The sequence below is a fragment of the Penicillium canescens genome (genome assembly GCF_028828765.1).
Source record: "Penicillium canescens strain IBT 15451 chromosome Unknown utg000005l_segment0_segment0, whole genome shotgun sequence".
Lineage (NCBI taxonomy): Eukaryota > Fungi > Ascomycota > Eurotiomycetes > Eurotiales > Aspergillaceae > Penicillium > Penicillium canescens.
Window position 1 is genome coordinate 1,159,475 of NW_026703967.1, and position 27,531 is coordinate 1,187,005.

Sequence of the window (27,531 nt, forward strand, 5' to 3'; positions counted from 1 at the left end):
AAACTATCCACATCCCAATCCTCCAAACACATTGATCTATCTACAACGAAGGCTGAATCCTACCTACACCAAGCACCATCCAATAAGCCAATTCCCTAGTAACCTTGTCATCAGGCTTAGAACCCTTCCCAATATTCCCCTGCTCAAGCTGCGCATCAGCATCCCAATCCATCCTCACAAACACCGGAATCTCCAAAACATCCTCATCAGCCTTCTGACCTGCAACAGCCAAAACACCCTCATCACCCTCTCCATTCCCATCCCCACCTTCAGCACTACTACCAGGCAAAGTACCAGGCACAACTTCCAACACAACCGTCGTCCAATTCCGACCCTTATCCCATACCTTGCCTGCCTCAGGTACGCCGCGCATACCGGCCGTAGTGGCGTCACCCTTCAGCGGGGCTGAGGCACCTTGTAACGCCTCGTCCCAGACGTCGCTGTTGGCGCCGATCTCGAATTGGGGCGAGAGGACGGTGACTTTTGTTGCGACGTTGCCTGGTGTGACCGGGGGCGTGGCGAGGGTTATGCGTACGGGGTCGAACATGTGGTTTTTCAGAGTGAGAAGCACATGCACGGGGCGGAGGGGTGGGAGGGAGTTGAGGTCTGGGGTTGGGGCTATGGCTGGGAGGGTGGAGGATGTTGAGAGAGCCAGGGGGCGGAGGGTTGGGAGGGGGATGTAGCTTAGAGCGATGAGGCGGATGCGGAAGCGAGTGGACTGTGGTTTTGTCTCTGGTTTGACGAGGATGTGTTTGCAGGACTTGCAGCGCTTGGCTCGCTTGGTGCGGAGGAGGACGGGGAGGGGGAGGAGATCATCTGTGAAGCGGGCATCTGGGGATTGGGCTGCGCGCTGCGCTATTGATGCCATCCCATCCCAGCCGCAGCTTGGGGAAGTGATTCGTTTGATTAGATCTTCGTCTCCGTTTTCTGGGGCGAGCTGGAGGCCCTCGCTTGCTGTTATGGCCTCGCGCATGACTGGTGGCTTGGATTTGGGTTTCTTACTTCCGCCATAGAGACCGCTTAGACGTGAAGATGACGCATAAAGAGACATCAGCCGGTTAAGGGCACCAGGTGAAGAGAACCCAAAGTCTGTGCTGAGAGGGTCGTTGGGCGAGGCTGATGTTTCGGCGATTTGAGCACGGTAGAAGGATTTCAAGGCTGCAAATCGGGCATCAGTACCCATGGGAGGTGCTTCTGGTTCTTGAGGTGCAGATTGCTCTCCTTCTTGCTCGCGTGCAGCCGATTGTTCATCGATAGAGGCAAAGGTGGAAAGTGGGGATTTCAGATCTCCAAAGGTGCGAGAAGCTTGTCTCGACCTATCAAGCGTAGGTTGAGCAGTAGAGTCGGTCATTTTCTGCAGCTGGCTGCGGATGTTTGTCGGCTTGTCGAACTTGATACCGATATCTAGTGTTGTCCAAAGACAATACCCGCAGGATAGCACCCACGGACCCTGTTGGGCTCCATTTCCAGTGGCATTTTCAATTGTACTGACAGCCAATGGGGCCGTACAGACAGGACAATTGAAGCAGTTTCGACCACACCTGGAGCCATGCGCGTTAGTAAATACTCGCATGGGAGGGTGCTTTCTGTAGTACATACCGATTGCCATCACTCCGCACCATGCTACTGGGCGTTTCAAACAAGCAGCTTGGACAGAACCAGCTCACGATCTCCTCTGTAATACATCGAGGACACTTGATCTGGTGGCACTCCTCACAGTAGAGAAGCTGTTCAGGCGGGTACAGTGAGAAATTGGACCGCGGAGAGCGAGGGTCAAAGGTCTGCTCTTCCTCCTCATCCTCTTCGTGTTGTTCATTATTTGTAGGTTCTTTCCTGTCTTTCTCTGAGGGGTTCGCCCGCTCAGGTGGTGGTTTCTGTGGTGATTTCTGCGGCGACTCCCTCGATCTTCGCTTCCTAGCTGGGTCGGGAACCGGGGTGTCGGCGCAGGGACAAGATATGTAGGTGTAAGGGAATGGGCGTGACATATTGATGTGTAGCGATAGTGGCGAGCAAAATGATATGTGATTGCTGTTCAGGCGCGCACGTCGGTCAAATCATGCTTCGAATCCGCGGGGTCGATAGCGGGATAGGGGTGAACGATGGTAGAGGGACCGGGATACAAAGCTCGAGCAGCTGAGAGATCTCTCCGTCTCGTAGATAGGATAGCTTAGTTGTCTAAGCTAAACCTATTGCGCGATGTTAGAGACCAGGGAGGTAAGGAAGATGTTGGCGCGCCAGGACTCACCACAGCAGCGGTCGCAATAGAACGAATCGCACTCAAGGTACTATGCAAAGTATGTACAATGCAACAATGAAGGAATTCGCGATCGGAGAAAACACCAAACACCAATTGCCAGAGAGTCGACGGTCCGCGGAGAGAGAGCGGAGGTGCCGCATCAACAATCGACGTCAGAACAAAATTTAAGCTCGACCTCGCATCTCCCTCCGCAACGCATAATGGCCTAGAGCCCTCACAACACCACAGATCGCAATACTCATTACCCCTACAATGCTATCCTATACATTTCGGTCCAGCCTTTCAAGGCGTTGTATCGCCCCGACAATCTCTCTCCGCACATATGCGAGCCAGACACCCGGCAATCCCATGCTGGAAGTCTTCAACCGGAAAACCAAGCATCTCCAGAAAGATCGCGCAGCCCGGAATGTCGAGGAAAGCCGAAAAGTCGACTACCTGAAAGATGAAGTGGCAATGCGGTTATGCGAGCGATTACTGGTGAGCAAACCTACCGCAAGCAGGGCAGAGAAGAGCGCGCGCTCGCAAGGCCGAAAAGAAAAAGATCACACCCACTGACAAGAGCTTCATGTTCCACAAATAGGATATCAAGCGCAATTTCCCACACGTTCTCGACCTAGGCGCGAACAGCTGCAACATCGCCAAAGCTCTCACAACCCCCAACCTCGACATAACCACGCCGGAAGGAACGGTTTCCCCGCCACTAGCAGACAAAATCTCGAAACTGACCTGCGTGGAGACATCGCGGGCCCTGCTACACCGCGACGAGGATCTACCATTCAACAAGGAGATCGAAATCCAGCGGGATATAATCCCGGACCTTGAGACGCTGCCGTACGAGCCGAACAGCTTCGACGCCGTGCTGTCGTCGCTGTCCATTCATTGGATTAATGACCTGCCTGCTCTGCTGGAGCAGGTGAACACAATACTGAAGCCCGATGCGCCGTTCATCGCTGCTATGTTTGGTGGTGATACCTTGTACGAGCTGCGCGGATCGTTGCAGTTGGCTGATATGGAGCGACGCGGTGGTGTCAGTCCGCATGTGTCGCCGCTGGCTGATGTCAAGGATGTTGGGAGCTTGTTGAACCGGGCTGGGTTTAAGATGCTTACTGTTGATGTTGAGGATATTGTTGTTGAGTTCCCTGATACCTTTGCTCTGATGCAGGACTTGCAGGCCATGGGTGAAAGTAATGCGATTATGAATCGGGACTCGGCACCGCTTTCGCGGGATGTTTTGTTGGCTAATGAGGCTATCTATCGCTCTTTGCATATGGAAGATGATGCCCCTGGTATCCCTGCTACGTTCCGACTGATCTATATGATCGGGTGGAAGGAGGGTAAGAACCAGGCGCAGCCATTGCAGCGCGGCAGTGGTGATGTTAACCTCAAGGATATCCTGGGTGGTGGGGAGTTCGACAGGCCATGAAGCAACCGTATTGAGAAATAGACGATCAAAACGGAAGCGGAAAAGCTCAACATATTGTCACAATATATCAATGTAAAACTACGCTTAAAGCGACACTGGAGGGATATCATCCACAGAGATGTGTGGAATGCAAACCAACCCTCTATCAGGAAGACAAGAACAGAAACAGTAAATCATAAAAAACCTCCATCAAATGCTGTTCTCTCTCAAACCGTCCTGCGGTCCGTCATGACCCGAACAATCGACCCAGTACCAGCCAACTCGACCAATTTCTCATGCCAGCTAAGCAAAACACTCATCTGCTGACCACCACCACCTTCACCCAAGTTACGAGCTTGGATCTGCGAGAACCCAGTGTCCTGAGGTGAAACGTTCTTCCGAGGGGACTGGGCACCACTACCAGGAGCAGACGAGGACATACCCTTGTACCTATAACCAGAACAAAAATTAGCACTCACTCACTCACCCATGACACAAGAATACCCCCTCTAGACAAACTGCCCAGGGGTATCTCTCCACGGGGTAATTGCAATAACGATCCACGTACAGGTACTTCATCAAACAATCAGCACGCTCAGCGCCTCCATCCCCGCTGCACGCACCCTCCAAGATACGAGTCATCTCGCCCTGACGAATCCCCTGCAGAACATCGATAACAGTAGCAAGGTGCACCTCCTTAGCGCGGTCATCGCCGCCCAACGGCGCCGTATCGAGAACGGTCCGGAGCGCGCCCTCAGGGTCACCGCCGCGCAGCAGCTGGCGCACCTGGGTCGCAACGTTGGCGGCGTCACTGGCGGACTCGGGTTGGGGGAGGGTCGCGGGGAGGAGGGAGTCCATGGGGAAGTTGGTTGAGGACTCCGGGTCAAGAGCGTCGATGTTGATGGTGCGGTAGTTGAGTTGGGACATGATCGCGGTTTGGTGGAAGTGGACGTAGACAAGAATTGATTTTTGGAGAGCGTTGTTATGGCTTTGCCTGTTGAGGTCGTTTGCTGAGGGATGTCCGGGGGAGAGCTGTTTGTGGAGAGTGCTCTGTTTGGTATGGCGGTGCGGTGGGGAGCGGGGAGGTTAGTGACGTGGGAGTGTCTGGTGGGATGGGATCGAATGGAGATAGAGAGAGTATTTTCGAGAGAGCACGGAGGGGAGTTCCAATTCAACCGGTCACAAGTAGATTCTGGGGTAGGTCGAGAGAGCAATGAACAGTCAGTCAATTGGGGGGTCGGGAGATGGAGCTGGACACTTGGTTGACGGGTATCTTGTGGCCTGAGGCAGCAATACAACTAGAACCGACCTCAATCCAGCTGCCTGGCTGGATATCATTTCTTATTATGGGAATTATAGAGACATTAAGGTGTTGTCTTGCCAAATCGAGTCAATTTTCATATTTTGTTGAGACGGTACTATAAATCTCACTATATTGCTATATTTTGAGGTCCTAGAAAGTCCCTGTGCATAGTGTAGTGTCTATACACGCTTCTAAGTAGTCAATCAGTTAACCTTATATACAGATAGAGCATGACAAATAAGAGCAAGTAAACAAAAAACGCCAACAACACCAACGCTAAATGTCAATCAAGGAGAGGCAGTAATCGTAATAGGCGGAACAGCAATAGCAGGGGGCGTAACAGGACGCTCAGGGGACTTCTGCTCGCTCAATTCAAACCGAGCAGAAGCCTGTTCAAGATCCGAAGACTCAGATGACTGAGGATCCAATACATCTTCAGTTTCCGACTTCCGTCTGAAGGCACGACGAGTAAGGCGTTTCACAGGCCGGAAGAAAGCCTTGATACCCCGACCAAGGACCTTGCAACCCTTAGAAAGAGGCCGCAGGACAAAAGTCATACCACTAACAACGGCATTGAAGACAATTCCGAAATGGTAGTCAGGGATAACGCGCAGGACAACCGCCCAAGGCAGACAAGCAATAGAGCAGATGATACACACCCCCCAGAGAATGCCACTCAAGCGGGTAACGCCGAAAGCCTGACCACCAACGTAGACGATCATGACCTGACCGCCGACCATGATGGCGTTGATTCCCAGGAACCAATAGTTGCGCAACATGCCTTCGAAGATATTGAATTTGTTGTCCAGGCGGCGGTTGTTGAATTCGTTGAAGATCTGCATCCACACAAAAGTGTTGAATACCACTGTTGCGAGTTCCTTTTCGCGGAGTTCCGGGTGGTTAGGGTCTGAGCTGAGGTGGGCGTTGAGGAGTTTGTCGCCGGCGAAATAAAGCATGAATGTCACAGCCAGTTGGTAGACAGCTTGGCCGAGGATCATCTTCCACATAGTGAGGGTGAAGAGGGAAGCGTGTTTTGGGACGGGTTTGCGGTCGAGGATCTTTTCTGTGGGGGCATCTGTTGCTCTGGATTTTTGATATGTTAGTAAGAAATTGTGATTGAGATATATGGATGAAGGGGATCTCACAGAGCTAAGGCAGCGAACGTATCCATGATCAGGTTCACCCAGAGCAACTGCACAGCACTCAAAACACTAGTGTTATCACTGCTGTAGACAGACGAAACGAAAGTGAGCACCACAGCAGTGATGTTAACCGTAATCTGGAACTGCAAAAACTTGGCAACAGCATCGTTGACAGCCCGGCCCCAAGAAATAGCCGTAACAATAGACCGGAAGTTATCATCGAGAAGGATGATCGAACTCGCTTCCTTAGCGACCTCAGTACCAGCAATACCCATGGAGAAACCGACATCTGCAGTTCGCAAAGCTGGTCCGTCATTGGTACCATCGCCAGTAACAGCGACAGTCTCGCCAAGCACTTTGAGTCGTTCGACTAAGATACGCTTGTCTTCCGGGGATGACCGTGCCAGAACTTGCAGACGGGGGATGACTTCGTCCATCTCCGCGTCTGTCAATTGTCGGAACTTGGGTCCTTCCATCACAAGTCCATCTTCTGTTTTGATTCCACAGGAAGATGCGATGGCTGTGGCCGTGGCGACGTTGTCTCCCGTCACCATCTTGACTTGCACACCTGCAGAGTGGCATTTGCGAATGGCTGCAGGGACCTCGGGGCGTAGAGGGTCTTGAATACCCACGACGCCGACCCAGGTCATGCCATGGAAGACGTCTTCGAAATTGGCGGAGGAAGGGTCCTCAGGGCTCTTAGCCTCTGCGGGAGGCCAGCTAGCGAAGTCCTTATAAACCATACCAATCGTCCGAAGAGATTTGTGAGCATAGTTATCGATGAGTTCCAGAATATGCTGGTTTTGTTGGTCGGAAAGCTGCTCAACATCAATTCTCTCTTTAGAGGAATCGATGTTTGCGATTTGGGCAGTGCAAACGCGGACCATCAATTCGGATGCTCCCTTAACGAGGAGACGGTATCCCAAACCAGGAACACGGTACACGACACCCATACACTTCCTGGAAGAGTCGAAGGGAATCAATTGTACGATTTCAGCAGAGCCACGCTCCGAGACAAGATCCATGCCCATGTAATCACGGGCTAGCTGGAGCATTGCGACTTCGGTCTTGCTACCGACGAATTCTTTACCCCCTTCCTTTTCCTGCTCGAAGGCAGTGGAGTTCAAAGCAATACTCTTGATGATCAAGTCTCGGACGGGGGCTGAGAGTTGCTGAGAGATCTCAGACGTGGTCGTCGAGTTTAGCTCTTCCTCGTCACCATCAGTTGACTGGCTGAAGCTCTGATCCGAGCCCCAAGTTCCAGCAACTACTGTCATCTTGTTCTGGGTAAGTGTGCCTGTCTTGTCGGAGCAGATGACAGTAGCATTTCCCATTGTCTCGCAAGCTCGAAGCACACGAACAAGGTTGTTCTCCTTAACCATTCGAGTTGTAGCAAAGGCCAAAGCCAATGTCACTGCCAATGGAAGACCCTCTATAGAAGCAAGACAGATTAGTAAAGCCCTATAATCAACAGTGCCAGGTGAGATATAACAACTTACCCGGGATAGCAACAACAATGACAGTAACAGCAACAATAAGGATATCAACGAACTCCTTGCCCTTCATAGCTCCATTCTTCTCCGGATGATTAGGCAAATCAGCAACAAACCGGAAGAAAAGAACAAAGAACAAAACACCGGCAGCCCTATAAACAATCAGTAATCCATACCCCCCAAGCCTCAAATTCATAAACAAAGAAAAGGACCAAAACTCACGCAGTACCAAGATACCCAATCCAATCCGCCAGCTTCCCAAGCTTAACCTGAAGCGGCGTAGGGTCATTAGGAGTCTGCAATGAAAGTAAAATCCGCCCATAAGTAGAGTACGGCCCAACACTAGTAACCAAGTAAGTGCCAACACCCTCCAGCACCTTACTACCGGAAATAAGGAACGGATCCAGTTTTTTGGTAGCTCTCCCATCGACTATCTGCTGCCAGACTTCATGGCCGGGTGTTTTCTTCATTGCATCTGATTCGCCGGTAGCGGAGGATTCGTCGCATTTCACGCCGTGGCCTGTTACCAGGACGCCGTCGGCAGGGATTGCGTCGCCGGGTTCCAGGTGGAGGACATCACCGACTAGGATGTCATATATGGAGACCATTGTTGATTTGCCGGAGCGGATAACTTTTACTTCGCGGTCGTTGTTCTGGGGATATGTGTTAGTTTGGAATTTGCTTTTCGGATGAAGGGCTGCGTAGTACTAACCCGTTGGTTGAGTTTGGCGAATTGTCTTTCCTTTTGCCAGTCATTGGCTGCAGTGACAATTGTGACAATGAGGATTGCCACGCAGATGGCTACTCCTTCCACCCAGTCGACGCCTGTGCCTCCGTCGACGGTCTCGTATATCCCGAGGGATAATGAGACAATGGCGGCGATAGTCAACAATATAATAATCTTATCATTATAAGCAATCCAGAACAATTTGAAGAAACCCGTCGACTTCCGAGCAGGCAACCTGTTTTGACTGAAGACACGAATACGATCCTCGAATGGCGAGCCGGCACCTGATGAAACCGGAGCGGGAGGAGGAACCTCAGTCTTGGGTATTGATTTGGCAGCCGACTTAATATGCGTAGAAGGAGCAACCTCGTCGAAGTCGACGGCCCCCTCAAGACAAGCTTCATCGATAGACAAGCCAGCATCAAGATCAGTGCGCAGACCACGTTCCAATCCCTGCAAACCACCAAGAGCATGGAAAGCAGCAAGGGACTTTGGATTCTGCATTTTATTTAGCTGACCGGGCGAGAAGGCAAACCGATTATCCTCCACTTGGAAGTCACTCTCATTCCTCGGGTCTGGATTCAAAGCATCAGACAATGAGACGTCGTCATAGACGACGTTGACTGCGTGGTCAGGGTGGACATCTGAATTGGCACGCGAGCGGACCATCGTATCGGTTGATGAAGCGAATGAGTCCGACCGCGGCCGTAATGTGTCGCCATCTATAGAATTGGATGGATGATGATGATGCGAGGTCTGATGTACCATCAGCCTTGCTGGATCAAGTTGGTTCCAGGCCATGGTTGGCGAGACTGGAGATGTTGGACTGTGATCTAGATCTGTGGGACTAGACCAGGAAGAAGAGGTAGCAGAGAGAGAGCGCTGTATAGAAAGAAAACAAGAAAAAGCGCAGATAGTTAGTCGATTTGGTTCTGGGAGGGTATGTATATGTATTGTATATAGGGTTGATTTGGAAGACCAACCTCTCTGCTCGGATTTGAAAAATCCGTTACTATAACAGGACTTAACAGTGAGTCCTGACGGGGTGTGTCATCGTTAGAGGATGACATGGTGAGGCAGAGCACTCTGCAAATTTAGAGCGAGCTTTCCAAAAGAAAGCCTTAATATTCGTCTCAGGATTGTATCAAATGTCGAATGCCGCGGGGGAAGAGTTCTTATTATCTCAAGTGATTTCCCTCCAGTTGGATGATGGTGGCTGTGTAGTGTGCCCAGAGATGCCGAGACACGATATGGTCAAAGTCCAAGCAGTTCGGCAAGAAGCGCTGACTATGAACAATGCCAAGTAGCGCGAAATATGATACCCAAGAGAAAAGAAAGCGGAAAGTAAATTATACCTCCCTTAAAGAGAGAATAATCGAGGTGGCACTGATCACAACACAGCCCCCTTCCAAGACCAGCGCTACGCTGCCCAGGTATGTGGACCAAGTACAATGTGTACATACAGTAATGAAGGCGAAGTATCATACGACAAAACGATAGGCATCCCCAGAAACAGGAAACAGCTGAGGAATCTACGCGCCGGACCTTTCTTTCTGTAACTGGGTGATGCATGACAGCTATAGCTAAAATGACCAAATCGTCAAAATCAAACATGGATAGCGATACGCCAAGCCGAGTGCGTCCAATGCGAGGGCATGACGCGATTTGGCGCCGGGAGACCGCTCGACTGCGCCTCCATGGGTTGATCCAATGAGGTTGCATAGCAGTCAATATCCCCCCATCAGAGGTATATTGAATTGGCAGTTGACTTTTTGTTGAGTCTAATCAGGCGAGATGAGTCTTTTTGCGTCATGAGGCGTGATCTGCCGAAGTGTCGTTGCGATGGGGATGTCCACTTGAGCGCCTAAGCCGTGTCAAGCCGTGTGTCATGGGCACGCGATATCATGTTCCGTCAGGGGAATTGGCAGAACAAGGATTGGAGTTTTCACTGAGGGAGTTTCTGATTCGAGGAAAGGGAAGGAAAGGAGGCTTAGACGGCTTGGGAGCAGTTTGCCATCTGTGGCGAATGGTGTGGCGGTGCATTATAGATGTGGCGCGGTGATCTACTGTATGGCTCAAGGAGGCTGACCAGGGGTCATCAGGTACCCTATCCACCTGCAGTAAGCCCTAGTTTCACCTAGGAGGCAATACATATACAGCGTATATCCTCGAACAGGCTGACTTTTACGTCTGGAGTCACAGCCCCAGTTTAGGCTACCATCAGTGAGAATAGCTGATCCAAACATTACATTGATTAGCCCGGCTGAAATATGATTCAGACCTCGACACGGGCAAATAATATAAACAGGCCCAATCTCAAAATGACATGTGCAAAGTGACGTATAAAAAAGGGGAAGTGAGAAGGGATTAGGAAGAAATGCCTTACTTTTCAAGGGAAAAGGGAGTCAGAGATGAGAGAAAAGAGAAGGGGGGTATCAATAAGTGAGAAATATAAAACAAGAAACACTCAAAGACAGAGGGAGTTCGCTCAAGAAAGTGACCAAAAAGCGAAGCTGGGGGCAAAATACACTGACTCAAACAAGAAAAATAAACAAGAAAAGACGACCCCGTGCTCACTCGAACGCTCAAGAAACCAGTCGTATCCATATATGGGTAGTGCCAAGCCACCAGCACATCATATCCGTCATTTCACATAGCCCATGCTAGGGCATCACATGTCGATGCCCTCCGTGAATCGACTGCTTCGACTCCCGTCGAAGCTCGGCAAGCTGCGGCCCAACCCATCTGGTCGCTGCGGGACGATGGGAATGGCACTCTGGGGCTGGGCCACAGGATGAGCTGGCGTCACTGTGATGGGAGTGGCAACAGGCACCGTGTTGGAGATGGGGAGGTGCACGGGGGAAGGCGGGACAGGTGGCTGGTGCTCTTCGATCTCACGGGTGTATTTTGAGTCGAGGGGCATACCATATGGCGAGGCAGGGGGCGGAGCATGGAAGGCGGGAGAGCCAGTTGGTCCTGGACCTGGAGAAGTAGGGGGGAAACCTGGGACTGTGGGGGAGTCTCCATCTAGGCCGCCGCCGAATCCATCACCGCCATGTGTGAGAACGGGGGGAAGTTTTCGCCCGGATATCTTTTGGAAGCCGCGTTCGCTGGAATTTGAGTCGATGGTACTTTCGGTACGCACTGTTTGAGTTGACTGACGCCAGCGTTTCATGAAAGCGGGGGCAAAGTATGATGCAGTGAAAAGGGGGTCGTTGCTCGACCGACGTTCGGCGATTTCTCTTGTTCCAGCTCCAGCTACAGTTCCAATTGCTGCGTCGTCCGAGAGAGGAGCATGAGCCCCCATTTTACCACGGAGTAGTCCTCGGCGACGAAGGAAGTAGACAAGGAGGAACAAAAGCAGAGCGAGACCAGCGATCGATCCGACTACCCCACCAACAATTTTGGGTGTAGCGGCGTCACTCGATGAACCAGTTCCTACGGCGGTCGTTTCACTAGCCGTTGGTGTGGAACCGCTACCTGTTTCAGTGCTGGTCTCTTCAGAGCTTCCATAGGAGCTTGTCGAGGAGGATGTATAGGTTGCGGTTGAGCTTTTCGAGGTCGACGAGGCCCAATCTGTTTCCGATTGTGACCAGTAGTACCCATACGGTGAGTTGAAACTAGAAGACGACACGGTTGAAGGAGCAGCAAGAGGAGTCGAGGTCGCCGGAGAGCTGATGGCCGATACAATTCTTGATGACGAGGGAGCACGACTCGTAGTAGATTGAGTCGAATTCGTAATGCTGCTTAATGAGGGTTCGCTAAGCAGTGATGTAGCCGACTGAGTGGCAGACACAAGTGGAGGTAACGTGGGCATTGACAGTTCCGCAGAGATAGAGACAGAGGCAGTCGCGGTTGCAGTCGCACTATCAGATGGTGGTATGGTAAAAGTGCCAACTGATGGATCTGAAAATGTCATCGGAAAAGCAGCCCCAGTCGACTGCCAGAGAGTATGCGAGCTAGTGTCGACTACTTGCAAGACAGTCTCAACAACAGTCGTAGCAGTAGGTGTCGTCTCATCCCGTTTCTGAGGTGATCTATCAGATCCATTCAACTCACGCTCAAGGCACGTGGCATTCTTCGACGGATCGCAAGTCTCATCCGTAATGACATCTGTAGCAGGGAGATTGGGAGTCGCTGACGGAGAATGGTCTTCAAGTAAGCCGATGTCAATGGCATCGTCGGTGAGTTCGGCCTGTAGGTGGTGCCTGGCGCTCATGAGCCTCTCAATGCGAGAGTGGCGGAAATGACTGTGATGCATCTTGTCGATCCCTCACAAATATAGACAATTGTTGACGCGAAGGTAAGATATCAAACAGTGGGGGGCGAAAAGTCCCGTAGATCCTCACAGAGGTTGAGTTTCCACACGTGCGGGAAGAATAAAAAAACGTGATATCAAGGTTGACACGAAAGAAAAGCACGGTCTGGCGTGCACAGGTAAACAAAAGATCGAATTGAGTGGATGATCTCAGACCGGAAAAGAATGACCGAGTCGAGAGGATATGAAAGAGTGGAAGTCGGCAAGGTGTAGCCAACGATGCGACCAAAGAATGAGCATGAATATGCGACGGATACTCGAGACGAGATAGGGCTCAAAATGGCGCGCAGCACAAACAACGACAACACAGAGCAGACAGCGAAACGATGGACGGCGACTCCAAGGTCGGTAGGTACGACTAATCGAAGAGAAGTCGACTAGGTAATCAAACGAATGAAGGACTCAGCGCACTAAGACACGTTAGCATAGATTCAATGTGGGCTGACCAACGGATACAGTGTCCACCACACACCTGGAGAGTAAAGGAGTGACGAAGAAACAAGAGAACCCAGCCTCCTAGTCCATAGTGCAAAGCAGAGAGAAGAATTGAAAGGTCCCGACGAGGGAACACACACCGTGTTCACACTGAAAGGGGGAAACAATAAGCAAAATGGAAGAGGAAAGGAAGACAGAAAACGGCGGAAATGAGGACCCAGACCGAACCAAACAATCCCTTACCCGACCCGAATTAGTGTCGACAGCTTGAACAGATCAGATAGGGTTCCACTTTTGTTCCTGTTGCTCTTGTTTCAATGCTTCTGTCCTCTACTCTCTCCTCTACTGTAGAGCACCCCCAGGTTCAGGTCAATTGTTCTTGTCAAAGAGAAAGAGAGAACAGAAAAGCCAACGGGGGCTGCAGGTACGGGCGATCAACCAGTAGAAAGTGACAGGTGGGGGCAGCGATGAGGTTCTGGCCCAGACTAGGCCAGTTAGGGTTTAGTGGGCCATGCAGGTTTAATTATCTGCTTACATGTGTACAGTAGAGGCAAGGAGTCAGTATAAACAAACAGTGACAGTAGTGACTGGGTAGTGGTCGACTATGTACTATGTACTATGTACTGTATTGCTTACTTGGCTAAACAAGGTCTGGATAATGCATATATTTAAGCTTTAAGCTCGACTGGAAGGAATGTGCCATGTTAGAGTATTGCCGATCCATTCTCCAGCTATTTTAAGATATCAGACCATCGGAAAACGTGGGTGCATTCCATATCTACGTTTTATCTTATTTGGCACAACGCAAGAATCAACGTGAGAGGGGTATTTAGTAACGGGTTCTTGGGGCAGAGAGAACTCGCTTAAAAAGTCTCGAGGTCCTCAGCCACAACCTCCTCCCCTTCAGCAGGGATCTCGAATCCGTCCTAGGGCTAGTGTCAGTGCGGGGGTTCCGGCGTGAGGGATCTAGGCGAACGAACCTCGGTCGAGTACAGAATGCCCTGGATGTGCTTAACAAGAGTGTCCTCCTCCTTCTCCAGTTCAGGGTCCTCCTCAATGGCGCTCTGCAGCAGGAGTTCAATATCGCGCAGCTTGGCAAAGTAGAAGTCGCGCTCCTTCTCCAGACCGGCAATCGCCTCCTTCTGTGTCGCAATCTCTGTCTGCAGGGCTGCGGTCGCAGCTCCGGTCGCAGCGCCGGCAACGCGGGGACGAGCGGCGCCAGTCGTTGGGGTCACGCCGCGACGAGCGCTGTGTGAGGATGGGGCGCGGGAGGTGGGAGCTGGGCCACCAACGGAGGCAGGCGCGCCGGAGGCCTTGCGTCGGCCGACGGAATCATATTCTCCACCGGGATAGTGTTGGTCCCAGTATTTCTTCACCCACTGGAGGAACTCTAGGTTATCCTGCATGCGGCACTTCGTGAGGGACTGGACGGGGATGGGCTTGTCGACCTGATGGCGGGCGAAGACATCTGCACGAGTGGGACGTGTTAAATAGGGACCGTGGATGGACATGTCGGTACGTACTCTGGAGGACTTTGAAGTTCTGAAGGTAGGCGTATTCAGTGTTGACGTTGAACTTGACTCGCGACATGGGAACATCCACTGAACAAAGAAAAAGCCCAGTCAGTAAATGTGATACAACCACTGTGGCCTGACCGCCTCTCGATCGATTGTCTTGCAAAACAATTGTTACATACTGAAGATAGAGTCGAAGATCTGACATAGCGCAGCACTGTCATGGCAGAGACACGTTAGCACGTCTGATATATATCAACGGGCAGGTCGGCAAGCCCAGGCAACGGAGAGGGGGTTTGGCAAATCATACCCAGTTCCGCACTGCTCAATCTTGGTAAGGTTCAGCTGCAGCAGGCTGTTAAGCCATGCCAGCAATTCCTGTCTAGAGACCGAAATTCAACCGTAAGCAAGGGCCGATCAGTTGGAAGGCGGGGGAATAGGAGAAAAGCCGAACCTGGATTCACCCATGGTGGGGTAAAATTGATATCAATGAAAACGCTAAAGCGATATGAAGAGTATGGGGTGAGCGCTAAGCGAGAAAATGCTCGAGCGAATAGAATACCACACTGGAATTTTCGACAGTCTTCTGATGGAAAACAGCAAGAGGGTTTGTTTTGATGCTAAAATCCACGGATCAATCCAAGTGGCACTAGTCCGCTTTTGCCGGCGAATCACGGGAGGATTAGTTAATCCGAGTCACCGCTTGTTCCACCGCCTGATACATTGGCATAATCTTATCACCTCGACCTATGTCTATCGGTTATCGATATTGCATTCCAGAGTGAATAGCTCAAAATTAATTAATGTATGTCCCAAATTACCAAGCCGCTACTCTTGCGATAATGTGATGTTTATGCTGAAGACAAACACAGAATCTATTTCACAACTTCCTGTTTCCGTGCCGTGTGGCATAGTCTCGTCTAACTCCCCAAATAATATATATGCCAAAGAAACCCACGTATGAAAAGCAAAGAGCGCTAGATGAACAGTATATAAACCAGCAAAAGAAAGCAAATGGATCACTCCTCCAAAAGGTCGATCCCGTCTAGACCATATCCAAAGTCCATAATAACAGTGCGGGCATCCTGACTTGTGGCAACAATACGTCTATAATCAGACTGCACACTCAACATCCAGCTCGTGGTCCAGCCAGGGAAGTTGATAGACAGATTACCAGTGTCACGGTCAAATACCTTGACACTCATATCATAGCTGCCGCTAACAATGCGCTTATTGGCGCTATCCAAGTGCAAAGACCGGATTAGGCCGGAGTGGCCACGGAGCTCGTTGACAAGATCGCCGGTGTTGGCGTCGAATTGGTAGATTATGCGGTCATTTCCGCCAGTCAAGATGGTCCGGCCATCGTCGCTGAACTCGACACACGCCAGGCCTCGGTCTTTGCTGACGAATTCTTTCACGCATTGGCCTGAAATCACGTTCCACATCTTGGCTACGCCGTCGCCACTGGCTGAGACGATAAGATCGCCGCGCAGTTGAACGGCGTTCACGGGTCCGAGGTGGCCAACGAGCTGTCTCAGCAGCTCGCCGGTCTTACGGTCCCATACGCAGATGGTGGCGTCCTTGGAGCATGAGACGATGTATCGGTCGTCGAAGCATACATCCAGGACACCGGCGTGGTGACCTGAAAGACGGTGGATAGGCCGGTAGTCGTTCTTGATGTCCCACACGATGCAGGTATGGTCCGAAGATCCAGTCACCATAATCTCCTCATCGAAACGCAAACACAGAATTGATGCGCTGTGGTACACCGACTCTTCCTCCGGACCAGAGCCTTCGTCGATATTATCAGGATGGACGGATGGTGGGGTGATAGTCAGGAAGGGGGAGGTTCCATTAGCCTGGGAAGTCGGACTGTTCACTGGACCGCGGCCATAAACACGCTGCGATGGTGGTCCAATGATCTTCTGGCACGCCCAGGGATAGTGAGCATCCCATACGCGAATTGTCCGATCACGAGATCCTGTAATAATTTTCTTCCTTGAGGTGGGTTAGCGTGATACTGTGTCAGATGATGAATGGTGGAACATACTCGTCAAATTGGGAGCAATAGACGCTATCCTGGTGGCCCTGTAAGTAAATGGCGGCAGCCTTGCCGTCCTTCCAGCGTTGATCAAGAGCGCGCCGGGTCAAGTACATCTTCTTCCAGTCTTGGTTCGGAATTGACTTGCCCAGCCCGGAAGACTGCTTCACCTTGGAGGTCGTATCACTCGTAGGTCGTCGGCCATATGCACCACGGAAAACGCGCTTCCACACGGGCGAGGAGCACGCCTGGAGCCAGCTACGAGACACAGCCTCGCAGGTCATAAGGGAGTCAGGGTCCAGATATGAGAGAATGTGAGCTGAAATCTCAGCCGGGAGGAAGCCAATGGGGTCTGAAATATGTTAGCAGGGAAGTTACAAGCATACTCGTGAATGACGCTTACCAAGACGCCGGATGCCCGGCAAATCAACATTTGACACCTCTGACCGATCGCGAAGATCGATACCAATGCCACTCTCCGAGTCCTGAGGGATTCTCATTTCGAGAATCTTATTCGACTCCCGTTCAGCCTTGGCCATACGTGCAACCTCCATTTGTTCATTCTGCGCAGCGGCAGCGGCGCGGGCCGCCGCACCCCCGAACCGATTGTTTGGCAGAATCGGAGGTTCCTGCCCCCGACCCGGAATGGGGGCTGGGATTGAAGCAATGGGGGCGTAGAAGCCATGCAGAGCAGACACACTGTTCAACGAAGGACGACGATTGATGCTATACCCCCGAGGCCAATTGTTCGGTGCCACCCGGGCATCCCAGCTGCCGGAGGCGATATGATGCTTGTGCCCGGTACGACCCGTAACATGAGCGTAATGGCGATCCTCACACTGTTCATGGCCATCCTGGTCGTCATGAACATTTTCTATCACAGCAAGACTTTGCTTGGAAGACTTGTTGCGAAGGCTGACTGACAGCCGGCGCCCAAGAGCAACGATGCCGTCCACCGGGTGCCGCAAGCTCGAGAAGCTTTTGGCACCGCGGCGCCGAGGCACGGCATCTGGGAATGGCTCCATTTCTTCCAACACTGGTGCTTCGCCATCCTGGCACACCTTCACTAGGGATGGCTCTTGCCAGGTATCCCAACCAAAATCCTTTGACACCGGGGCGGGAGCTGCTGTTCGAGGGCGAGGACGAAACGACAACGAGGGGCGTCGTCGTGTGGAGGCCGCGGAGTTATTCTCTCGTGGCGACATAATGAAATGCGCGCTTCGTATGCGAATGGCTAAATAGTATGCAAGCGGTGTGAATCTGAACGCCGCGAATCGATAGCGGTGGACAATGAATGACAGGGGCTGAGACAGATCAAAATATATGTCGATATGATGGTCTTGGGGAGTTCAAAGGCAAATCTATAGGATCCCGAGTATATGTATAACGACCGTTTGTGAACTCCAGTAACCAAGAGAAAAAAAAAGAGAATGAATGCAATAGAGAAACAGACAGAGAGAAACGACGGCGCAAGGGGAGATAAAAAGGGCGGAAGAATTCCAGAAAGCCGATCGAACGGGTCTGAGAGTCGGGCGGTGAATTGAGCAGGAGCAATTGGTTCCAAGGCCAGGTATTGGAGAGTACCTGGTACAAGCTGTGCGTGGTTAAATTCTAGCCAAACTAAGTACCCAGTACTTCCCACGGAACCCGCCCCACGGATCAGAGTTTTAGAGTCTCGGGGGCAAACATGGGGGAACCGAACTGCGGAGTACCTCTACCTCGATCGCCCGGTTATCTGACCGCGGGTCCATGTACCGAATACCTTCTGTTTTGTCACCTGGTGGCGACCTTTTTTCACGCCCCAGGGCTGCTAAATTTGACTCGATAAACAAAGGTACAAGAAATGCTAAACTTGGTTCAAAGAGATTATGCATAATTTACTTTGTTGCACTGCATAAAGATATCAATTTCAAGATCTATGTCTCCTCAACACCAACTCCCTTCTATACATACAACCCCCTAACCAAACATCTTCTCATATCCCGTAAGAGTAAAGCGATAATGAACATCACCCTTCTTCATCCGCAACATAGCCTCCTTCAGGCCCTCCTCCCCAATAGCAATCTCCTCAACCCAACCCTTAAGACCCTTCTCCGCAGCTAGCTGTAACATCTCAAGCATCTCCCGACGGGAACCCAAGTGACTAGCACCAATGAGCACACCATTCGAAATCAGGTTCTGCGCCTTGATAACCTGTCCCTCCTCCTCAGGAAGCCCAACACTAATCCAGCGCCCATGAACATCCATCATAGACAAATATCGGGGCAAATCAAAGCCCTCGGAAGAATTAGCACAATTGATAATCAAATCAAAAGAGCAAAGATGCTCCTTCTCCCACCCCTCCTCGGCAGTAGCAATATACCCATCAGCCCCAAGCTTCAAAGCGTCAGCCTCCTTAGCCCGAGACCTCGAAATAGCCCAAGTCTCCGCGCCCAACGCCTTAGCAAACATAATACCAAAATGCCCAATACCTCCGAGTCCAACAATGCCAACCTTCTTCCCGGGTCCAGCGCCATTACGCACAAGCGGCGAGTACGCTGTCAACCCGGCACACAGCATCGGCGCCACGGTGTTGCTTTCCAGTGCATCCGGGATGGGGAAGACCCAGTGCTCGTGTGTGCGCACGTGCGAGGAGTATCCGCCCTGGCTGATGATGCCTGTCTCGGGCCACTTCGAACCGTAGGTGTCCATCATTTGGACTTGGCAGTATGTTTCGTTGTCGTTCTTGCATTGTTTGCATGTGCCGCAGGAGTAGGACTGCGCGCCTACACCGACGCGGCTGCCTTCTTTGATTAGGGTTACTTTGGGCCCAACGCGGACTGCTCGTCCGATGATTTCTGGTTTGGTGTTAGCATGAGGGGGTTGGTTCTGTGGGTGCTTTCTTTTAAGGATGCTTACCGTGTCCGACGCAGAGAGGGAACATTTGCTCGCCCCACCCTCCTGTGAGATTGTCAGTCTTGGTTCCTGCTTAATGCTTATATTCTTGCGCCTTTCATACCGCTGATGGTGTGCACGTCACTACCACAGACACCGCAAGCCTCGATCTTAACATCGACATCTATACACAGTCAGTACCAGCCAATCGCAATGAGATAAGAAGCACGACTTACCATAGTCACCAAAGGGCTTCAGCTTGAACTATTCCCCAAAACCAAGTCAGCGCAGTTCCTAGAAAATGGCAAACAAAGAGTACCCACGAAGCGCTTGTGGAACTGGGTAAAGCTCGCAGGTCCATCGACCTGGAAACCCTCAGCTTCCTCGGGGTAAGGCATTGCGAAGGATAAAAGCGCAATTGATCGAATTCTTCTGAGATAGCAACAGCAAGAACCTCTACGGTATGGCAGGCAGTAGATACGAAGAGAAGAGTGGAAGAGAGAGAACACAGAAAAACAGAAAAAGAAAGACCAGCGCGGGGTGGAGGGGGATATGTATATCAACGCCACGAAAATTCCAAAAGCAACGAGCACGGATCGCGAAGCACCTTCCCATTCCAATACCAATGCGGGATATAGTCTCTCTGGTGACACAATACCGCAGTCTACCTATACTGTACAGTACGACTACCCCACAGGCTCGGACATTATACCGCGAAACGACTCCACCGGCGGAACTAGCAACTACGGTCCGGGAATCAGAGAGCGAGACGAATTGAATGTCTCGTCCGAGTGGAAAGATAATGCGCTGGAAGAAGGTCAGATTTCTGGGCAGCGTGGGGTTTGTTTGTCTTGTGGAGTCTAATTTGGGGGCATACATGTCACCAAAACTTGACCTGCCTACGTAGTGTTGTATATGCATGGTCTACTTTGTCGCATTGGGGCTCTCGTATCAACTTCTACTGGGATATTTTCCACCAATGAGAGGAGAGGGAGAAATTGATTTCCGGGCTTATCGTGATAAGAAGTATGCAGGGCTTGGAGTTAGGGCTTGGGCTTACTAGGGTCAGGATCTGGTTATAAGAACAGGGGGTTTTTCATGCTGCTTCTTTGAATGAGTTTTGAACATTTTCACTTCATCCCGTAGGTAATGATGGGTTCGGTCTTTCGGGTGTGTTGAACCCGAGCCCCCACACCATGAAGCGGGAACGATCTATGGAATCGGCGAGTATTGTATATAGTGCCATGAAGTACCGGGTAGTCTCTACACGAAAGCCTTGAAGCGAGTAGACCGTTTCATTGTTTTCGCCCTACTTTGGCCTCTCTTTTTCCATGGTGGCACCAAGCCAAACTCCTCGTCTATCTTGTTGAGATCGACTTCTGTGGCGAGAAGATCTTCTTGGGAGAAATTGGGCGTTCGGATTTGTCTCATAATGGCGAGGGCTCGTTCGAGGCATTCATATCGGAAGGAAAATCGCCGTGTTGGGTGGATCTCTTTTGGTGGTTCGTTCATGATATTTAGAGGGAAAGAGGTTTCCGAGGATATCGTATTTCACGAAAGGTTATAGTGGTGTATGCTTTAAGAATAAGAAAGTCGATTGAGTGGTATAGGCCGATATCAAAACGGAAGGTATGACTAGCCCTAAAGTATAAAAGCATAATATCCACGTACGCCGCTTTAGATGGCAAGTACCACAGAACTGGGTGAATAAAAGATCGCCCATGATTATGGAAGGTTTAAGCTACTTAGCTAGACTGATCAAAACTTATAATTTGAATTTTATATTAGTACGCATGGTTCGTACAGCCAAGCTTTTATGCGACGTCAGGCAAAGACAACTCCACATCCATAGCAGGCTTAATCTTATTAGCAATAGTCTTAGTTTGTTCTTCACTGAGACGAGCGAGAGGTCGGCGGGGGAAACCACCGTATCCGTAGTAAGACTGAATAGCACCCTTCGTACCAGGAATGGCAGCTTTGGTAAGAACCCAATCAGCAGCACTGAGCTGCTGCTGAGCCTCAATAGCCTCAGTGAGACGACCCTCAGACCAGAGAGTGAAGATGCGCACACAAAGACGGGGAAGGACATTAGCGCCACCGGCGAGAATGGCAGAGCCCCCAGAGACAAGAGTCTGGAGACTGAAGTCGGCAATACCACCGAAGGCAACGTATGGATGCTTGGCGTCGGGCTTGGAGACAGTAGCAGTGCGCTGAGCCGGGGCCAGAGGGGAAGAGGGGGTGATAGCGCCCAGGGCACTTGCGACACGGGTCAGCTTGCCCGTGTTGGCGCAAGTGAACTTAGTGCCGACAATGTTGGGGTGTTGGGAGATGCGAATGATGAGGTCGGAGTCCATGTCGATACCAGCAACGGCACCGGGGTAGTTGTACAGGATAAGAGGAATGGGCGAGCCATCGGCGACGGCTGTGAAGTACTCGTACAGTGTCTCGTCGTTACCGACGGCGTAGCGGTAGTAGCTGGGGGGCACGATCAGGGCGTACTCGCCACCAGAAGCAGCGACTTCCTTGCAAAGATCGATGGTGCCGCGGATGCTGTTCTCACTGGCACCGGCGATGACGGGCACGTTCTTGAAGCCGGCTTCATCGAGAGCGGAGCGGGTCTCGCGGGTGACGGTCATGCGCTCTTCGCGGGTGAGGTGCACTGCCTCACCGTTTGAGCCCATTGTCACCAGGCCGACGAGGCCGGCCTTGGCCAGGCGCACGGCATGTCGACGGATAGAGGCAATATCGAGATCTTCGGTCTGGGCATCGAAGAAAGTCATTGTGGGCGCATAGACGCCGGGTCGGAGTGCGGTGAGCGACATGATTCTGGATTTTGTGAGTTGATTGGATTGAGAAACAACTTACCTGGATGAGAGGGGTATATAGACAATTCTATCACTTCGGGCCATCATTCCCCCACGTCGGCGAATGCTCCGAGGCGCATTGTATGGCGGAGAATCGCATTCCACCAATCACTTCATGCGCGGCGAGTGTGGGGGCATGAGGGGTAGAAGGCGGGTAAAGACGGCGCAGAATAGCCGTTGAGAGAAGCAAGGAGGGCATGAGTTTATTCAAAGCTGAATAAACAAAGCAATTGAGATTATTCAGACCATGTAGATATAGAGGCAAAATAATTAAAGAAGTCGAGAGGTAGAAAGATAAAGAGAAAGAAGAAAGGCATGACGATAAGATATGACGGCTATTGAGCTTCAAACGCCGGAAGAATTATTCCAGCAACTAAACATCCCGGTTTCTCTGCTTTCTCTTCTTAAAAGTCTTCATTCCCCAGAATTCCCCGGATTACAATCTTTATCATTGACATAATGGCTCCTCCTAGCGTTCTGATGGTATGGCAAGCGACTCCCCGCAGTAGATCCAAGCTAACAAATTGACAGGTCGGCACCGGCGAGTACACCACTGGATTTGTCGGTGGTGGTGCTTCCGGCTCAGACAAGAAGGTCGGCGTGGTAGGCCTCACGCTGTTTGACCTGCGCCGACGAGGCAAGGTTGGCGACCTGAGCATGGTGGGCGTGTCGGGCAAGAAGTTCCCCGGTATCCGTAAGTTGAACAAGGAACACAAGGCAAAGAAAACGATTAACAATAATACTAGGAGATCACTTGCACCGCAACATCTCACAGGTCTACAACAACCTCGACACCTCATTTGCCTCGTTCCCCGCGGACGACCAGACAGATCCAGACGCATACAAGACCGCCATTGACGCCCTCCCCCGTGGCTCCGCCATTACAATTTTCACCCCCGACTCAACCCACTACCCCATTGCCCTGTACGCCATTGAGCGCGGGCACCATGTGTTGATCACCAAGCCCGCAACCCAGCGGCTAGGCGACCACCTATCCCTCGTCGAGGCCGCGCGCAAGCACGGCGTTTTCGTCTTCGTCGAGCACCACAAGCGCTTCGACCCCGCGTACTCTGATGCGCGGGCCAAGGCTAAGACCCTCGGTGACTTCAACTACTTCTACAGCTACATGAGTCAGCCTAAGAGCCAGCTCGAAACCTTCAAGGCCTGGGCCGGCCGTGATTCTGATATCTCTTACTACCTGAACTCTCACCACATCGATATCTGTGAGAGCATGGTCCCGGAATACAAGCCTGTGCGGGTCACAGCTACTGCATCCCAGGGTACCGCTGCTGCACTTGGCTGTGTCCCCGAGACCGAGGATACTATTACTCTTTTGGTTGAGTGGCGCCGTCGTGACGACCCATCGAAGATTGCTACCGGTGTCTATACTGCTAGCTGGACAGCACCTCAAAACGCTGGTGTTCATTCCAACCAGTACTTCCACTGTATGTTCATTATCTCTTGGACACCTATTAACTCCCACATACAATATTCTAACGCATTGAACCAGATATGGCCGCCAACGGTGAAATCCGCGTTAACCAAGCCAAGCGCGGCTACGACGTGACCGGCGATGACCAGGGTCTGATCTGGGTGAACCCGTAAGGCCTTCCAAGTATCCCTCATACAGTTTACAAGTCTAACCCCAAACGCAGATTCTATATGCGCTACGCTCCCGATGAGGAGGGCAACTTCAGTGGACAGACCGGATACGGCTACATCAGCTTCGAGAAGTTTATTGATGCTGTGACTGCCGTAAACGAGGGCCGTGTGACCCTTGATCAGCTGGATGCCCGCCCACTGCCTACCCTCCGCAATACCATTGCCACAACTGCTATCCTAGACGCTGGACGTAAGTCGCTGGATGAGAGGCGGCCTGTTGAGATTGTGTCTGAGGGAGATAAATGGGAGCTAAAGTAATTTGGAATTATCTAAAGGGCAAAATGAAATGGACCCATCTTTATGCTAAACCATCTGCCCAACCATCACAGGGAAGGCGTAGCATCTGTATTAATTCTATACTTAGTGCCCTAGCGATTAAAGTAAGCCTCGGCGACGTGTGGTTTTAAGACACTATAAATGTTTGAAGTGATAAGTTAAGGAACTAGAATGTCATTGGCTTCAGCGTAGTGTAAGACCCTTTAGAAGCCTAAGATTAGATATATTGCACTCCTATACAGCAAATCCAAGCCCCGAGGCCTTTCGCCCGAATGATTACTTAAGAATACTGCCGCACCCCACCGGCTCCAAGTGTATGACCAGGTGTATAGATCGATCATAATTAATTGGGATAGTTCGTCTTTACCCAAATGACTGTCGGGCTCTTTGGCTAATCGAGTTCTATGGGAGACTAGGGTGGGCATGGTAGTAAGGTTGAGTTGGTTGTTTGACGGGCGATGTCCGGGCAACAAGAAACCCAGATGCACCACCTTTCTTTACCTCGACAGCCATCTCTCCTCGATTCTCATTCCCCGCACGATCCTCCAGCTGGGCAACCGGAGGAGGACAATCTGATGTGAGAAATGCGGGAGTGAAAAGTCCGGGTCCCGACCTCCGCAGGCGGCAGTCGGGTTCCGATGACTCGGCTCGGTCGAGTGCACTGTCTTGGCCCGTCAGCCATCAAAAGTACTCACTGGTGATTGAACCCGTCGCAAGCCATGGGACCAGGGAGGGTTAGATTGGTAATGCTGGACGAAGAGGATAGGGGAGGGGGAACTTTCTCTTCAGTCCTCTATTACCTGCATCTTCGACCACGTCTCGACCTTCACCAATTCCTAATATCTCATTGCCTGCCCACGATGGTCAAGGAGAGCAAGAATGTTGTCGTCCTGGGTGGTTCCTACGGGGGCATATCCGTCGTGCACTACCTTCTCAAACATGTCGTCCCTCAGCTGCCCGACAAAGCGAGCTATCAGGTCGTCCTCGTCAGCACCTCGTCGCAGGTCATTTGTCGCCCGGCAACTCCTCGTGCATTGATCTCAGATGACATGTTCCCCCAGGAGAAGCTCTTCGTCAGTGTACCGAAGCAATTTGAGCAGTACCCGAACGGTTTCCAGTTCATTCAAGGTACCGCGACGGGACTCCACCACGAGGATCGCCATGTCACTGTGACCCTCAAGGGGGCCGAAACCAAGAAGATCGGATACCACGCACTAGTCATCGCCACAGGCACATCCACCGCGTCGCCTCTACTAGGACTGAACCGCGACTCCGAGTCCCTCCGCGCTAATTGGAATGCCTTCCGCACTGCTCTCCCCAACGCCAAAAACATAGTCATAGCAGGTGGAGGCCCGGCCGGTGTAGAGACAGCCGGTGAGCTAGGCGAATATCTCAACGGCCGCGCCGGCTGGTTCAGCAATGGAATGCAGAATCCCAAGGTCCCCATTACCCTAGTGACGTCGGACACGAAGATCCTCCCCGTCTTGCGGCCCGCAATCGCGAAGAAGGCGGAGGAACTCCTCGCCCAGGTTGGCGTAAAGGTAGTCAAGGGCTCGCGTGTTGCAACTGTATCACCACCTGGTGCAGGAACTGAGAATGCTCTGACGACTAATGCGACAGTGACCCTGGAAGACGGCCAGACTCTCGAAGCCGACCTTTACATTCCGGCCACCGGCGCAGTGCCTAATACCAGCTTCATACACGAGTCCTTATTGACGGCTAGGGGCCAGATCGAGACCAACTCGTCTACGTTGCGTGTGGACGCTGCTGGTTCACGGGTCTACGCGGTTGGCGATGTGGGATCGCATGCGCGTCCCGCAGTGCACAATATTTTGAATACGGTTCCCATTCTGTGTGCGAATATCAAGCGGGATTTGCTTCTCGCTGCTGGGAAGGAGGAAAGTACCGTCCCCGATGATCGTCTGTTTAAGGAGGATACTCGTGAGATGCAGCTCGTGCCAATTGGAAAGAGTAAGGGCGTGGGCGCCGCCATGGGCTACCAAGTGCCCAGTTGGATGGTGTGGGCGATCAAGGGCCGGGACTACTGGCTATGGACTACTGGGGGCCTGTGGAGTGGCAAGCAGTGGGCTAAGGAATCGTGAATGTCTTACTTATTTAGGGGGGTTGTATTTAATGGGCTGATACGTATGCCTACTATTGAGGCACAAGGAAATGGATCTGCTTTGCTCGGTCTAATAGTCATTCAAATCCTCTTTCAGATATAGATTCAAACACATATTTGATCTCCTTTTTAAATACTTATCTAAATACTCGTTCTAATACTAACGGCGGTACTATAGTCATGGTGGGGAAAACAGCTTGCATAAGTACTCGACTCGAAGACGGAACTGTCGTGTTCAGAATAGTACTGACGATATCACAAGCTCGCTCATTGAACAGGGATATGCAAGAGGATGTGTTGATGAGACCCCAAAGCGAAGTGGAGTCCGTACATTGCTGGAAAATGATGACCAGGAGATCAACAGGTAGCTGTGAAGAGTCGATTCTGGCCTGTGCGCGCTGAAGTCATTGTCGATCACCGGTGGGGTTGCGGGTAAGCTTCACAGAGGGATGCTTGGCGAGGCTTGACTATATACTTTGCCATAGAAGGGCGTTTACCTCAACAGATTCAAGTCACTATAGTCTCAATCTGCGGGAATAGCTACCACTCGAGAGGGACTTTGGCCGGGAGGAACCGGCGAGAGTGTGACTCACTTGGCCCCCTGTATTCAATTTTCCCAGAATCTCCAAGAAGATAGAAAAACGGTGTTGAATGAAAGGGCTCTTAGAAGACTCAGGGTCAACCTAGTAAGCAAACATGAGAGCTGTGCTCTAAAGGGAACGGCCCCCCTACTAGTAGCGCTGGGTTGGTACAACCAGTTCATTTGGTGGCGTAGAACCTAGCCATAAACAAGCAATAAAACCCCCGGGACTCATGTTAGCCCGCATTAGCGCAAACAGAGAGAACCCTTCCTCCGCGGCATTCCCTTGCGAACCTCGGACATCCAGGGGTTTTGGGGCGAGATGCGCACCGTGATCACTGAATTAGTATATCTTTATGAGTTACGAGCTTCCAATGAAAAAGATTGAGATGCGGCCCGGCCCTGCTAATTGCTATGCTTATTGCTCAGACTAATGATTTTTTTTTAAAGCGGGACGTAATTTTCTCACTTGCTTAAATCACCGTTTCTACAGGTGGATGATGTTACATGACACCTGGGTT

General features: G+C 51.4%; 11 protein-coding genes across 11 annotated transcripts; 3 read left to right on the forward strand and 8 right to left on the reverse strand.

Annotated features, from left to right (window-relative positions):
* Positions 1–40: 40 nt before the first annotated feature.
* On the reverse strand, positions 41–1,985 carry N7446_008028 (putative dynactin Arp1 p62 subunit RO2; the record flags this gene model as incomplete). Its single annotated transcript, XM_058516773.1, has 2 exons — positions 41–1,541; positions 1,600–1,985. 2 exons carry the CDS (start codon positions 1,983–1,985, stop codon positions 41–43), a joined length of 1,887 nt encoding a protein of 628 aa, XP_058370419.1.
* A 524-nt stretch (positions 1,986–2,509) lies between these two features.
* On the forward strand, positions 2,510–3,680 carry N7446_008029 (uncharacterized protein; the record flags this gene model as incomplete). The annotated part of the gene is made up of 2 exons (XM_058516774.1): positions 2,510–2,734; positions 2,838–3,680. 2 exons carry the CDS (start codon positions 2,510–2,512, stop codon positions 3,678–3,680), a joined length of 1,068 nt encoding a protein of 355 aa, XP_058370420.1.
* A 206-nt stretch (positions 3,681–3,886) lies between these two features.
* Positions 3,887–4,586, reverse strand: N7446_008030 (actin-related protein 2/3 complex subunit 5 family protein; the record flags this gene model as incomplete). Its single annotated transcript, XM_058516775.1, has 2 exons — positions 3,887–4,109; positions 4,228–4,586. The coding sequence occupies 2 exons, from the start codon at positions 4,584–4,586 to the stop codon at positions 3,887–3,889; spliced, it is 582 nt and encodes a 193-aa protein (XP_058370421.1).
* A 663-nt stretch (positions 4,587–5,249) lies between these two features.
* Positions 5,250–8,993, reverse strand: pmcB (putative calcium-translocating P-type ATPase(PMCA-type); the record flags this gene model as incomplete). Its single annotated transcript, XM_058516776.1, has 5 exons — positions 5,250–6,045; positions 6,108–7,536; positions 7,604–7,749; positions 7,820–8,250; positions 8,310–8,993. The coding sequence occupies 5 exons, from the start codon at positions 8,991–8,993 to the stop codon at positions 5,250–5,252; spliced, it is 3,486 nt and encodes a 1,161-aa protein (XP_058370422.1).
* A 2,002-nt stretch (positions 8,994–10,995) lies between these two features.
* On the reverse strand, positions 10,996–12,585 carry N7446_008032 (uncharacterized protein; the record flags this gene model as incomplete). The annotated part of the gene is made up of 1 exon (XM_058516777.1): positions 10,996–12,585. The coding sequence occupies one exon, from the start codon at positions 12,583–12,585 to the stop codon at positions 10,996–10,998; it is 1,590 nt and encodes a 529-aa protein (XP_058370423.1).
* A 1,355-nt stretch (positions 12,586–13,940) lies between these two features.
* On the reverse strand, positions 13,941–15,059 carry eb1 (microtubule-binding protein BIM1; the record flags this gene model as incomplete). Its single annotated transcript, XM_058516778.1, has 6 exons — positions 13,941–14,003; positions 14,058–14,545; positions 14,601–14,678; positions 14,774–14,808; positions 14,902–14,973; positions 15,046–15,059. The coding sequence occupies 6 exons, from the start codon at positions 15,057–15,059 to the stop codon at positions 13,941–13,943; spliced, it is 750 nt and encodes a 249-aa protein (XP_058370424.1).
* A 369-nt stretch (positions 15,060–15,428) lies between these two features.
* N7446_008034 (F-box/WD repeat-containing protein) lies at positions 15,429–18,100 on the reverse strand. Its single transcript, XM_058516779.1, has 3 exons — positions 17,036–18,100; positions 16,642–16,984; positions 15,429–16,589 (listed from the first exon to the last, which is right to left on the reverse strand). Exons 1-3 carry the CDS (start codon positions 17,835–17,837, stop codon positions 15,611–15,613), a joined length of 2,124 nt encoding a protein of 707 aa, XP_058370425.1. The 5' UTR covers positions 17,838–18,100; the 3' UTR covers positions 15,429–15,610.
* Positions 18,101–18,591: 491 nt separating this feature from the next.
* On the reverse strand, positions 18,592–19,904 carry N7446_008035 (NAD(P)-dependent alcohol dehydrogenase; the record flags this gene model as incomplete). The annotated part of the gene is made up of 5 exons (XM_058516780.1): positions 18,592–19,469; positions 19,531–19,572; positions 19,631–19,690; positions 19,743–19,770; positions 19,830–19,904. 5 exons carry the CDS (start codon positions 19,902–19,904, stop codon positions 18,592–18,594), a joined length of 1,083 nt encoding a protein of 360 aa, XP_058370426.1.
* Positions 19,905–21,320: 1,416 nt separating this feature from the next.
* On the reverse strand, positions 21,321–22,328 carry N7446_008036 (dihydrodipicolinate synthase family protein; the record flags this gene model as incomplete). The annotated part of the gene is made up of 1 exon (XM_058516781.1): positions 21,321–22,328. One exon carries the CDS (start codon positions 22,326–22,328, stop codon positions 21,321–21,323), a length of 1,008 nt encoding a protein of 335 aa, XP_058370427.1.
* Positions 22,329–22,829: 501 nt separating this feature from the next.
* N7446_008037 (Gfo/Idh/MocA family protein) lies at positions 22,830–24,290 on the forward strand (the record flags this gene model as incomplete). The annotated part of the gene is made up of 5 exons (XM_058516782.1): positions 22,830–22,853; positions 22,902–23,064; positions 23,117–23,815; positions 23,881–23,971; positions 24,026–24,290. The coding sequence occupies 5 exons, from the start codon at positions 22,830–22,832 to the stop codon at positions 24,288–24,290; spliced, it is 1,242 nt and encodes a 413-aa protein (XP_058370428.1).
* An 878-nt stretch (positions 24,291–25,168) lies between these two features.
* On the forward strand, positions 25,169–26,410 carry N7446_008038 (NAD(P)/FAD-dependent oxidoreductase; the record flags this gene model as incomplete). The annotated part of the gene is made up of 1 exon (XM_058516783.1): positions 25,169–26,410. The coding sequence occupies one exon, from the start codon at positions 25,169–25,171 to the stop codon at positions 26,408–26,410; it is 1,242 nt and encodes a 413-aa protein (XP_058370429.1).
* Positions 26,411–27,531: the final 1,121 nt, after the last annotated feature.

Excerpts from the sequence above, each read along its gene's own strand:
- N7446_008034 (XM_058516779.1), bottom strand. The coding sequence starts at position 17,837 with ATGTCGCCACGAGAGAATAACTCCGCGGCCTCCACACGACGACGCCCC. Across the intron at positions 16,985-17,035 it reads GCCGGGCATCCGGCGTCTTG|ACCCCATTGGCTTCCTCCCG; the intron begins GTAAGCGTCATT and ends AACATATTTCAG. Across the intron at positions 16,590-16,641 it reads TATTGCTCCCAATTTGACGA|GAAGAAAATTATTACAGGAT; the intron begins GTATGTTCCACC and ends ACCCACCTCAAG.